This window comes from Gossypium hirsutum, chromosome D05, assembly GCF_007990345.1.
Source record: "Gossypium hirsutum isolate 1008001.06 chromosome D05, Gossypium_hirsutum_v2.1, whole genome shotgun sequence".
NCBI classification, from domain to species: Eukaryota; Viridiplantae; Streptophyta; class Magnoliopsida; order Malvales; family Malvaceae; genus Gossypium; species Gossypium hirsutum.
In genome coordinates, this window is record NC_053441.1 from 37289279 (window position 1) to 37302432 (window position 13154).

The 13154-nt window shown below is 33.9% G+C and overlaps 1 protein-coding gene and 1 pseudogene across 1 annotated transcript; both read right to left on the reverse strand.

Moving 5' to 3' along the window:
* Positions 1-1839: 1839 nt before the first annotated feature.
* LOC107903947 (probable calcium-binding protein CML25) lies at positions 1840-2932 on the reverse strand. Its single transcript, XM_016830175.2, has one exon. The coding sequence runs from the start codon at positions 2744-2746 to the stop codon at positions 2189-2191; it is 558 nt and encodes a 185-aa protein (XP_016685664.2). The 5' UTR covers positions 2747-2932; the 3' UTR covers positions 1840-2188.
* A 995-nt stretch (positions 2933-3927) lies between these two features.
* Positions 3928-12243, reverse strand: LOC107902370 (mitogen-activated protein kinase kinase kinase 20-like; annotated as a pseudogene).
* Positions 12244-13154: the final 911 nt, after the last annotated feature.

A 13154-nucleotide genomic window follows, 5' to 3' on the forward strand; every position in this document is an offset into this window, starting at 1 on the left:
AACAAATCTTGACAGTTTTTCTCAATATTATTATGTGGAGAGAATAGATCTTGGCCAACATGATTCAAGAAAGCACACATTTTTCCATCAGTAACTTTTTTTCCAATTATTAAAACCTTTAACAGTGAATGCGTTCGTTCCATGATGAACAATATGTTTTGAGAAACGATTCCATGAGAAACAATATGTTGCATTTTTAGTAGTGGAATACTCCAACCAAAAAAAATTGCAAAACCAAGAAGACTGAAATTTTCGGGGATTCTTGTCACCATAAAGTGGGTACTCGGACAAATGTATTTGATATGACCCAATTTCTAAATATGCTCGAATAGCTTCATCTCCCTAATTAACGGGATATTCCCATATTTGAGGATGCAATCCCAAATCTCGCTGTAGATTATTAATATCAAAAGAAATATTAGGATGATCTTCACTTTCAAGTCTTGGACATTTAGAAGTATTAACTTCGATAGTTGGAGAATCTTCATTGATCATTGGTTGACTAGCATCACAAGTATCATTACTTTTCCTGTAAAACAAAGTATCAATTGTCTTTACCTTTTTCTTTTTCTTGCAATAGACCTGAAATTTAATTTTATAAAATTATAAAAAAAGTAAAATGGCTGTAACATACTGCAACAATGAGAATTCTAGAAAATGAAAAGTCTTCACCGAGAACAAGTGAAACAAGGAGTAGCAAGTCATAGAAAATGTAAAGACTCTATGGCAAGCTTGGATATATATGGTTTATCAAGTTGACAACTTTTCCTGATCCGAAATTCACATAACGTTCGACTCAGTTAATCATTTTTTATTTTGTTTTCACTAGAATACTCACTACTTCACAAGCTATCATTTAACATAATTTTAAACAAAGTGACCAACGTTTTCTTCCTCCCCTTCACTTTGGCCAAAACTTATTATAATATTATCTAGCTATTTTTGTTTCATTTTTACACTTCTAGCAAGTTAGAAACCGTCTCCTAATCATTTTCCATCCAAAAACATACACATTTCACTTAATTTATAAGCTTTTATCAATATCCTTTAATTACAACTTTTAATACAGTTGATAAAATAAAAAAACTATTCATATATATATGTAAAACAAGCTTCAAAGATTCGAAATCTATGAAAATCTGAAGAAAAACATACCTTATAGTTAAAATTTAGAGGAAAAATGATGAAGAAAATTTTCTTCTTCTTTTCTTGCTAGGCACAAAAATGAAGAAGGAAGATGATAAAAATATGTTCATCTTTTCTCTTCTTTTTATATATATTATTGTATTACTTATAAAATATTTTTATTTTAAGTAAAATATTAAATAAATATTAAATTATTACTATTTAACAAAAATATCATTCAAAAGTCATCATGAATAATTTAGCCTCTTCAAAATGATTTTTCCTTTGTTTTTATCAAGAATAATTTTTTTAATATTATTTTTAATACTATAAGAATATTTGAGGGACCTACATATATTTTTGGGAGAACCATAGTATATTTACAAAGGAGTAAATTGTAAAAATTTTAAATCTTGGAGGGCCATGGCCCTCTGAGCCTCTATTCGGCTCTGCCATTGGGTGATGCCTTGGACAGTGATTTATTTAAGGTGTGGCAAATCCATAACTTCGCCGACGTCCGTGGCAAGTTCAAATGACATATATTTGGCGAGAGTATAATCGAGTAGCTGGCCTGAACTATGAAGCTTTGCACATGTTTGAGGTTGCACCAGGGTCGATTCTTAGAGTAGTCCTGCTGCTATTCTGTTTCTACCCAAACAAAGAATTACTAAAAGTAATCTATTGATGTTAGAAAAAAGATCAAAGCTTAAAAGATGAATTTAAAATTTCTTCTCCATTGTCGAACTTGATTGCATGCAAATTACAATAAAAAAACTTTTATCTTAAAGATAATTGAGGGAAATGAAACTATCAAAAGAAAGAGATATAGATTGAAGACCATCTTTTTAAACTAAAACATCATTCTAACTTTAGCTATATATCTAATTTTTAATGGAGGGCTATAAAAAAGTGTAAGAAATTTTACACCGATGCTCCCCTCACTTTCATGAGAGATGAAAGGAATTTTTTAGAAATTATAGGCGAAAGTAATATTAACTAAAAATTTATCCTTTTATCACTCCACTATTGATCGGAAGAAAATGGGGGTGGACGCTAGTGTTGGTTAGAGATTGAGTCCATTCAAAGGTTGGATGGAGTGGGCAGCCACCATCATAACCTTAAACTCTTGAAAATCAATCATCCCATTTCCATCATTATCCACTCCACTTATCATCTTCCTACATTCTTCTATCGAACACTCGTCCCCCAGGCTTTTCAGTACCTCCTGAAGTTCCTCCGCTGATATCCACCCGTTCCCGTTTCTGTCGTACACCGAGAAAGCGTCCTTCAGAACCTCCTCCGACTCCACCCCATTCGTGTTCAGCTCCACAAATTGGTCGAAATTCATGAACCCATCACCATAGTCGGCGTTGAATTCTTTCATCATCTTTTGGAGTTCTTCTTTCGACTGGTGCTTTTGGGCGAGGGAACCCATGATTGAACCCAGTTCCGATAATGAGATCTTCCCGTCGCCGTTGACGTCCAATTTGTTGAAGATTTGTTCCAGTTCCTGCAGCTGGGTTTGGCTTGAACTTCTTGTAGATGGAGAGGCCGTTGAAGTTGGGGTATTTGACGTAGAATTTTGCTTCTTTTTTCTCTTGAAAATCCAACCCAAACCCATTAAAATGTTATCTTTTGTATTAAAGATTCTGGAAAAATGAAACGAGAGATCAAAAAGCAGAAAATTGGTTTTGAGAAAAATGATAAGGATTAAATATCGGAGAAAGGGAAATCCTAATCCTATTTATAATAGGAATTGAAATCTAATAGCAGGGCTTCTTTACCGTTATCGTAATTTTTAGTGCTGAGTGGTTCTCTAGCAGCATAAATAGATTACATGTAGCAACGTTTAAAATTTAACTTCTGTGTTTATCAAAAAAAAAAAAAACTTCTGTGATTGCCACTTTAATATTGACAATGGCAGGTAAATTTAATCATAATTTGTAATAACTTTTATGATATTTTTGAATGATTTCGTACAACTGTAGGGAAAAAATTTATTGAATATTTTCTGTATTTATAGGAACGTGACCCATACAATATTAAAATTCATTATGGATACTTTACAATTTTTGTCATAAATTATAATAACTACATGATTATTTAAAAGAAAAATAAATTATATACATATGGTAATTTTGTATAAATATAGCAATACAATAATTGTGAAATTTCTTTATTCAACTCCATAAATTTAAAATTATAAATTAGACACATGTATAAAAAACTAAACTACAAATTCATATTGATTGTTTAAAAAGATTTCCATACATATATAATATCTTTATGTAAAATGAATAAATTAAATACTTAAGAATCAACAATAGGAAAATTAATTAATTAAATACTTAATAGTTTTGACTAAAATTATCTATCACTTTCCACTACTATAGGAATATCAACGCCTAAACTTTTGCCTTAAATTAACTTTTTAATTTTGTAATAAATTCACTTTTCTATGATTGAAAACATTCACTCAACTTGGATTTTAATAACAAAACAGTCAACCAACTTTTAACTCAGTCACTCAACTTTTAAAAAATAATAAATCAATCACTAATGTTATCAAAAAGTGACAAATCAGTCACCCATTAATATTTTCCGTTACAGGCCTAATGAGACAAATGACATGACCAGTTAACTTGCTACATTGGATGAGGAACCGAAGGGTCTAAAGTTTGGATAGATTTAGGGAAAAGAAAAGATGAACTGGAATTAATGAAAAAGAAAAGAGAAAGGATGGATTGAGATTAAGTATAAGAAAAGAAAATCCCTTGGGACTAACATTTTCCATGATTTATTTTACATCAACCTCATCCAGCTCCTGCTAACACCCCACTTAGGTGCCTCATCACATGCCAATTCACAAATCCACCCAAGCCGATGAAAACATGCTTGAATTTTCCCTTAAAATCAATTGAGTCGAAACCCAAGCTGGAAAATCCAAAGTACATCTTAGGTATATTGTGATTTCTTCAACAAAACCTCGTGAAGACGTTGATGGAACAATTTCATCATCACTAGCCATGAAAGGATGTTGCAAGAGCATCTCAGCTATCCATCTCTTATTTGGATCCCTAGAAAAACACTTCTCCATAAAATCTTTTCCTTCCCCAGATAACTCCCTTGGAATTCTAGGCATTTCATCGTTGGCCCCAATTTTAATCAACAAATCCACCATGTTGGCTCCTAGTTTCAAGTGCGAAGCTAGTTTTCCAGTAAATATCTCAACAACAGCGCATCCAAGTGCCCAAATATCCACCTCGAATCATAAATGTTTTCATTGATAGACTCAAAGGGCATATTCAAAGTTGTTCCCCTGATTTCAAACCTCCTCTATTTTTCACCCTTTCTTTTTGCCAATCCAAAATCAACTATCTTCATATCCCCATTACCAAACAAAAGGACATTTTGAAGCTTAATATCACAATGAACAAACCCTTGGGAATGAAAGAAATTTAACCATTTTAACATTGATCTTGCAAATCTTTTAACATTGGATTCCATCGATTTCCCACCATTTTGCTGATGGTGATCGACCAAGCTTCCTTTATCAGCATACTCTAAGAACAAATTGTAAAATTTCCCACCATTCTCAACACTAAAATCAGAATGGGGTGTCAATGGTGGATCAAACTAGGCGAATAAATGGCATGGATTTTGAAACTCACTAACATACTTTTTACACCCAAAAAACCTCCTATCGGGGTTGTCATTGGACCAAAAAGTCTTTAAATTGACTAGGTTTCTAAAAAAGCACACCAGAATCACATTCGACATCTCCATTTCTTCTCCTTCTTCTACTACCCAGCTAGGGTTTTTTAATAGGACTGTTAAAATGATAGCAAACCCTCCAACGTGACCGATTAAATGACAACAAGGACTTTGTGAAAAATAGAACGTCGATAATGACAATGTATCACAAAGAAAAGAGAAAGCAAAATAAAGAACATACAAATTTTTATGTGGAAACCCTTTCGTTAAAAAAATCATGGGCAGAGGAGAAGACAATTCACTATGTCGAATTCAAATGATTATAAAAGGAGTAGACTATGTCTATTTATAGGCTTGTAAAACCATATTCTAATAGGAGTGCAGTAAGGTTGAAACACCTTATTCTAATCAATATCAAATAGATGAAGTGTAATAAGGTTGAAAAACCTTACTTTGAAGTAAAATAAAAGACGTGTAGTTCTATATGGATTTTACTTTTATTTTATTTTACCACTATTTTTTATTTTAACAAGGATTCGAGTCATTCAATTCTAACAATCTCAACCTTGGCACGAATTCTCAATTAATAAGTTCTTCACCACGAGCTCTCAACGAACAAGTTCTCCATCTCTTCCATGAAACCCCTTAAAAGGTATTTTTCAACAATGAACACCAACCAAGTCTAAGCAATACTTAAACTTGGTTATGGAAAGTGACTTAGTCATCATATCTGTTGGAATTTCATGAGTACTAATTTTGCTCACAAAAATATCACCACGAGCAAAAATATCACGAATAAAATGATACCGAACACCAACGTGCTTTGTTCTCTCATGAAACATTTAATCTTTTGTAAGGAAGATGACACTTTGACACTTTGACTGTCACAAAGTACTGTACTGATTTGAAGGTCTTCATTGAGTTCACTAAAGAGTCTTTCTGTAATGCCCTAAAATTTTAATTTTGGGTATTGTGAATGTGTGACACAAACATCTGTTAGCTTTAGTGGTTATATGTTCTGGGAGTGTTTGGGAGGTCCCAAGTTCAAGCTAGGACTTGGGAAAATTTTGGTATTTTTATGAATAAGCCCTATCTTTGGTCAATAGGATTTTAAGTAAAAGTTGGAAAATAATTAACAGAATGGGTTTGCTGGTCTGGTGGATAAGTGGAGTGTTGGTGTGAGGGAGGTTATGGGTTTGAATCTTTGGGTTGAAAAAAGTTGTATTTTTGCTCCTAATTTCGGTAAGAGTTGTGCTGAACTGGGTTTCTGAGTGGTGGATGTGTAGTGGGAAGTGAAGGAGCGATTTTGGGAGTGAATTAGGGGATTATGGGGGAGAATATCCAAAATCTGATCACTTTTTTCTTTTAAAAAAAAAGAGTCGTTTTTCTCTCTATCTTTCTAACGTTTTCTCTCCCCCATCTCTATCGAATTTTGTTTCTTCTTTGCTTCTTACTCGATTATCTTTTCTTTTCTTTCCTCTACTGCTGAAATTCCTTTGTTTCCCCTAAACCATTTTTTCCTCTTGATTTTGTAGCGTTAAGCAGCACTTGTGCAAATTCAGTAAGTTGTTGGGTATCATTGTAAGAGATTATTTTGTGTTCAATAGTCTAATCCCGGGGTGTTGGCGGTAGCATTTCGCGAGGATTAAGGCTCTTCTTGTGATTTTCGTAAACATACCGATTTGAAGTTTTTGCGGTAAGTGTTCATCGTTTTATGAGTAAGTATTTTGGTTTTGGGATTTTGATTAATCGCGAGGTAAGACTGATTATGGTTTTATTTTTTCAATTATAGGCTTTGGAGTGCTCGGGGACTGTTTTAGCATCAAACAAAACCAGGTGTGTACCCGAAACACGAAAATAAGGGATTCAGTGAAAAGCCAAAAATGCTTGCTGTTTGGACAGCAGCAGTAGGCTAACTTTGGAAAATCACCATAAATTGTGGAAATCAAATTAGAGGATAAAAAAATGGGATTAAAGATATTTGAGTATAGTTTCTCATAGAAGAAACGAAGTAAGCAAAAGAATTTCATATTGTGAGATATTTGAATTTTAGTGAGACAGGGTCAGAATGATTTTAGAATCCCCTGTCCTGACTTTGGAAAATTATTAAAAATTTTATAAAAATAATTATGGGTTAGAATTTATAAATTTAAAATCCTGGATGAGTCTACTTTCATGAGAAACAAACGGAACATCATTCGAATTCTGTACGAGAAGATAATTTTTTGTGCAGAAAGGTCAAAACTGTCAGACAGCAGAACATGGGAACTTTAAAGAAGAAACTGTACTTATTGGATAAACCAATAATTTTGAAAATTTTATGGTAAGAAGATATGTGAGTCTGATTTCAAGGAAAATTTGCGGATCTTAATTCAGAATTCTGTAGCTTAAGATACAAATAATTTAGTGACAGTGACTCAAGTAGACAACTTTGAAGGATCATATGAATAAATAGTGGAAACACATATGAATAATTAACTAGCATGAGTTACATTAAAATGGATCACGAGGCCAAGGACAATTTTGGTCATTTGGGCTACACGGGCGTGTGGGCCCACACGGGCGAACATCATGGGCTTGTAGGCTCATTTTCACTGTTTGACTGATAAGGTTGCACGGGTTGTCCAAGTCGACTGTGAACTTACTGTAGGGTCGGTAAGCTTACCTAGACCCCAAATTGACTGAAATGACTGTATGACTGATATGATTAAGCCTGATAATGTCTCACTGATTTGATATGCATGCCTTGTTTATATGCATGATATTATGTTATAGCATGTCATATCTGTATATTGCATTGCAGTAGGTTGGAGGATTATAATGTTCCGAGAAAGTGTACTGAAAGGCCTCGAGCCTAATTTACTAGCAGCTCAGCTACAAATTACTGTCTAGTGCCACATTCGGTACTACTTATAGTGTAGGGATGGGTGGGTTGATTATATCCCCACATGGAGTGTAGGGTTGGACGGAGATGGTGTGTAGAGGCTGGATGGGTAGGATTTTTGTGACTGTATATCTGTTACTGCTACTGATACTGTGATGGGCTAAAGCCCTACTGTATGACTATTTTTGTACTGAGATGGGCTAAGGCCCAAACTGGACTGATACTGATACTAAAAAGGGTTAAGCCCAAACTATGATTATCTATTTACTGTTTGTTAATTTGTATGGGGATTGCACACTGATTTTACGTAAACTCACCCCTTCTGTTTAATCTGTACAGGTAATCCCCAGATTTAGGTGGATCAATGTGGCGAAGGATTCAATGGTGGCCACACGAATTCTTTTACACTTTTATTACCTATTTATGATTTTACTTTTATTTGGGAGTATTTTGCTGTAATTATGGCCTTTATGAATTTTGGTTTAAATTTTGTTTTTATACAGTTTTATGATTTAAATCTGTTGGTTTTAGGTAAAACTCGGGTTTTCAAATGAAATTAATGTTTTATCAAAAATACCATAAATACGCAAACTATTTAAATGCTTCTGCAATAAGAAACCGTTTTGAAATTGAATAACGATTTGTAAATCAATAATGTTTTGGAAACGAACGACACGATTTGAAATTAACATAAGATAATGAAAAAATGGTCAAATAGAAAAGGGGATTTAGCGACAACATATTTTTCGAAAAGCATTACCTTGTGACATCGTCAGATTCGGCCATAACGTCTAGGCCGGGTCTAGGGTGTTACATTTAGCCTTCAACCAAATGGCTTCTTTACAAGCCTCAGTAATCACCATGTACTCAGCTTCAGTGGTAGAAAAAGCGACTGTAGTTTGCAAAGTGGCTTTCTAACTGATTGCACAACCTCTGATTATAAAGACATAAAATGTGAGAGATCTTCTTCTATCAAAATCTCCAGCAAAATCAACATCAATATACCTAATGACTCCATCTCTATTTCTTCCAAACTATAAGGAAACATCAGTAGTACCTCGTAAGTATCTTAAAATCCACTAAACTACTTTCCAGTGTTCTTTATTAGGATTCACCATGTATCTACTAACTGCACTGACTTCATATGATAAACTGGATGTGAACAAACCATAGCATACATGAGAGGTCCCACTGTACTAGAATATGAAACTTGTGACATGTACTGGATCTCATTATCTGATTGTGGAGACAAAGATGATAAAAGTCTGAAATGGGTCGTTAAAAGAGTACTAACAGGCTTAGCACTCTGCATTTTGAACTTACAAATATGATAGAATGTACCCCTTCTGACTTAGGTACAATTTACTTGTTTTTCTATCTCTGAGAATCTCCATACCAAGTATTTTCTTTGCTAGTCCCAAATCTTTCATCTCAAATTCTTCACTAAGCTGGGTTTTAACCTTTCTTAACTTTCCTTTATCTTTCGCTGCTATTAACATGTCATCAACATAGAGGAGTAGATACACAAAAGAACCATCATTGTTGTTCATAAAGTAAACACAACTGTCAAAACTACTTCTTTTGAAATCATGAGAAGTCAGAAAGGAACCAAACCTTTTGTACCACTATCTTGGTGATTATTTCAAATCGTAAAGAGACTTTTTCAGTAAGTAAACATAGTACTCTTTTTCTGAGACTGTAAAACCCTCTGGTTGTTGTATGTAAATATCCCCCTCAAGTTCTCCATGCAAAATTACAATTTTTACATCTAACTGCTCAAGCTCTAAATAATACATGGCCATAATACCAAGCAAAGCTTGAATCGAACTATGCTTCACAACTCGGGAGAACACATCTGTGAAGTATACTCCTAGAATTTGACTCTAACCCTTTGCAACAAGTCTTGCTTTATATCTAGATTCTTTAACTCCTAGAGTCCCTTGTTTCTTTTTAAACACCCATTTACAATGAACAACCTTTTTTCCGTTAGGAAGTTTCACAAGATTCCATGTTTTGTTTTGGTGGAGTGATTTCATCTCCTTTTGCATAGCAAACATTCACTTTTCCGAGTCTTCACAGCTAATCGCCTCAGAATAATTAGATGGCTCTTGGTTTGCATATATATCTTAAGTCACATTTAAAGCATAAGCAACTAGATCAGTCTCGGTATACTTCTTTGATGGTTTAATCTCTCTTCTAGTTTTGTCTTTTTTTTGTGATAGAGTATTGTGGTAGAGAAGCAAATCTATTTTGAATTTCTGTACTGGCTTGAGGAATTAAATTTGTTATAGATTTTGGATTAATCTGATGCTCTACTTGCTTTTGTTGTTATTTATTGGAAGAGTCTTTCAGAGATAAGTTAGGTAGCATAACAGTTTCATCAAAAAACAATATATCTGTTAATCACAACTTTTCTATTTTTAAGACACTATAACTTATACCCTTTTACACTAGCTTTGTAACCAAGAAAAACACATTTAATGGATCTCAGTTTCAGTTTTCCATTATTGACATGAGCATATGCAGGACACCCAAAGATATTAAATCAGAATAATCAGCAGGATTACCATATCGTACCTCTTGTGGAGTTTTATTCCCAATGGCAATGGATGGAGATTGATTGATCAAAAAACATTCAGTAGAGGCTGCTTTGGCCCAAAACGACTTTGGTAAGTTGGCATTTAACAACATGTATCGAATCCTTCTCCATGATCGTTCTGTTCATTCATTCTGCAACACCGTTTTGCTGTGGAGTTTGACGAACTGTCAAGTGTTTCACGATCTCTTCTGACTTGCACAGTTCATTAAACTCATCAGAGCAGAACTCTAAGCCATTATTTGTACAGAGGTGTTCTATTTTTTTCCCGTTTGTTTTTCAATCATAGTTTTTCAAGACTTAAATGTAGAAAACACATCGCTTTTCTGCTTTAGAAAAATTGCCCAAACTTTTTTGGAAAAATCATCAATAAGTGTTGGCATATAATTTGCTCCACCTCTTAAAGGTACTCTAGATTGCCTCCACAGGTCAAAATGAATATACTCCAATGTTCCCTTTGTGTTATGGATTCCTTTGGTGAATCGAACTCTCTTCTGCTTCCCAAAAACGTAGTGCTCACAAAACTTCAGTTTGCAAATTCCTTGCTCATCAAGAAGTCTTCTTTTGCTCATTTCTTCCCTGTCATTCTCACTTATATGCCCTAGGCACATATGCCAAATTCTAGTAACATCATCATCTGATAAAGAAGATGAAGTGATAGCTGCATCACCAGTAATCGTAGAATCCTGCAAAACATATAGCTTAGCAGTCTTTCTTTACCCTTTCATCACAACAAGGGAACCTTTAGAAATCTTCAAACCTCACTTTTAGTTGTGTATTTGTACCCTTTTAAATCAAAATTACTCAACGAAATCAAATTTCTCTTCAATTTTAGAACATGTCAGACGTCACTAAGTGTTCTGACAACTTCGTCAAACATCTTAACTTTAATCGTTCCAACACCTGCAATTTTACACGAAGCATTATTTCCTATCAAAACAACACCTTTAGACACTATTTCGTAGGTTGTAAACCAATCTCAGTTGAGACTTATGTGGAAGGTGCAGCTCGAATTAAGGACCCACTCCTCGTTCACTTTAGAATTGTTGACAGAAGCGACTAGAAGTTCACCATTGTTGTAGTCTTCTACAACATCAGCTTCACCGGATTTTTCTGGTTGTTTTCCCTTTTGATTCGCAACCTCCCTTTTGATCTTTTTTTTGCAGCTTATAGCACTCAGATTTAATATGCCTCTTCTTTTTGCAGAAGTTACAAGTTTTACCTCTATTTGAAGACTTCAATCTACCCTTAGATTTACCGCGAGGATTATGTTTCTGTGTCCTTCCATGATCATCATTAGCATTTCGATCTTGTCTCTTACGAATAATGAGACCCTTTCCCTGAGATTTGGGTTTAACCATAAGATGTTTCATCTTATTATACGAGGTCAAAGAATCATAAACCTCATCAACTATGAGCGACCCGTGGCTATATAAAATCGTGTCTCTAAAGGTTGAATAAGATGGGGGCAACAAACAAAATAGAATCAACCCTACATCTTCCTTATCATACTAAACCTCCATGGCCTCCAAGTCTGAGAGGATTTCTTTAAACACTATTAAGTGTTCGTGCACAGACGCACCTTCCTCCAAACGATGAGCATAAAGACGCTGCTTCGTATGTAGCTTGCTGGTTAGAGTTTTCGATATACATATTTGTTCCAACCTCTTCCATAATGCAGCGGCAGTCTTCTCCTTCATCACATCCTGCAAAATTTCGTTAGACAAATGTAGATGTAATTATATTAACGTCTTTCGATCTTAACGCCTCTTCCTTTCCTCGTTAATGTCGAAGGCATCTTATCTATCGCTAGTAGGGCATCCTCTAAGTCTATCTGCGCAAGAATTGCCTGCATCTTTATCTGCCACAACATGAATCTGGTGTTGCAATCCGATAATAGAATTTTATACTTCAAATACGCCATTACCGCGATTGAGATAAACAACCCAGAAGCTCTAATACCAATTTATGAAAAATATAACGTTGATAATGACAATGCATCGTAAATAAAAAAAGAAAGAAAAAAAAGATCACACAAATTTTTACGTGGAAACCTTTTTGGGAAAAGAACCACGGGCAGAGAAGAAAATAATTCACTATATCGAATTCGAATGATTACAAGAGGAGTAGATTATATCTATCTATAGGCTTGTAAAACCATATTCTAATAGGAGTGTAGTAAGGTTGAAACACCTTATTCTAATCAATATCAAATAGACCTTATTCTAATATAAAATAAAAGAAGTGTAGTTCTATATGGATTTTACTTTTATTTTATTTTACCACTGCATTTTATTTTAACAAGGATTCGGGTCACCCAATTCTAATAGACTTCAACATGGCTGGTCAAATGATAGCTAACTTTTCCGTTACGTCTATAAATGAAAATGGTTATTAGGATTGATTTGTTATTTTTGAAAGTTGAGTAATTGAGATAAAAGTTGAGTTATTGTTTTGTTATTGAAATCAAAGTTGAGTGCCTGTTGGTGTACTTCACCCAAAAATATACTATTTAAGTTGCAATAATTTGATACTAGAATTGCATAAATCACCTTCTCCAAAATCTATATTTTCTACGTCAGGTTTGCATGAAGCTCTTATTTAAATTTCTTTCACCATCTTTTTTTATTTTTACTCTTACACTTAGTATGGATTATTTTAAAAAAATCATATTTGATATTTAAAACATATCTTATATTCTACGTCAACTTTACAAGCTCAAAATCATATTCAGCATCTTTAGTTTTCCAAGTTTTTTTTTTACTATTAGTAAAATATTTTCAAAATTTCAAATTCATTACTAAATATGCATTTAATAAATTCATGGATTTAAGA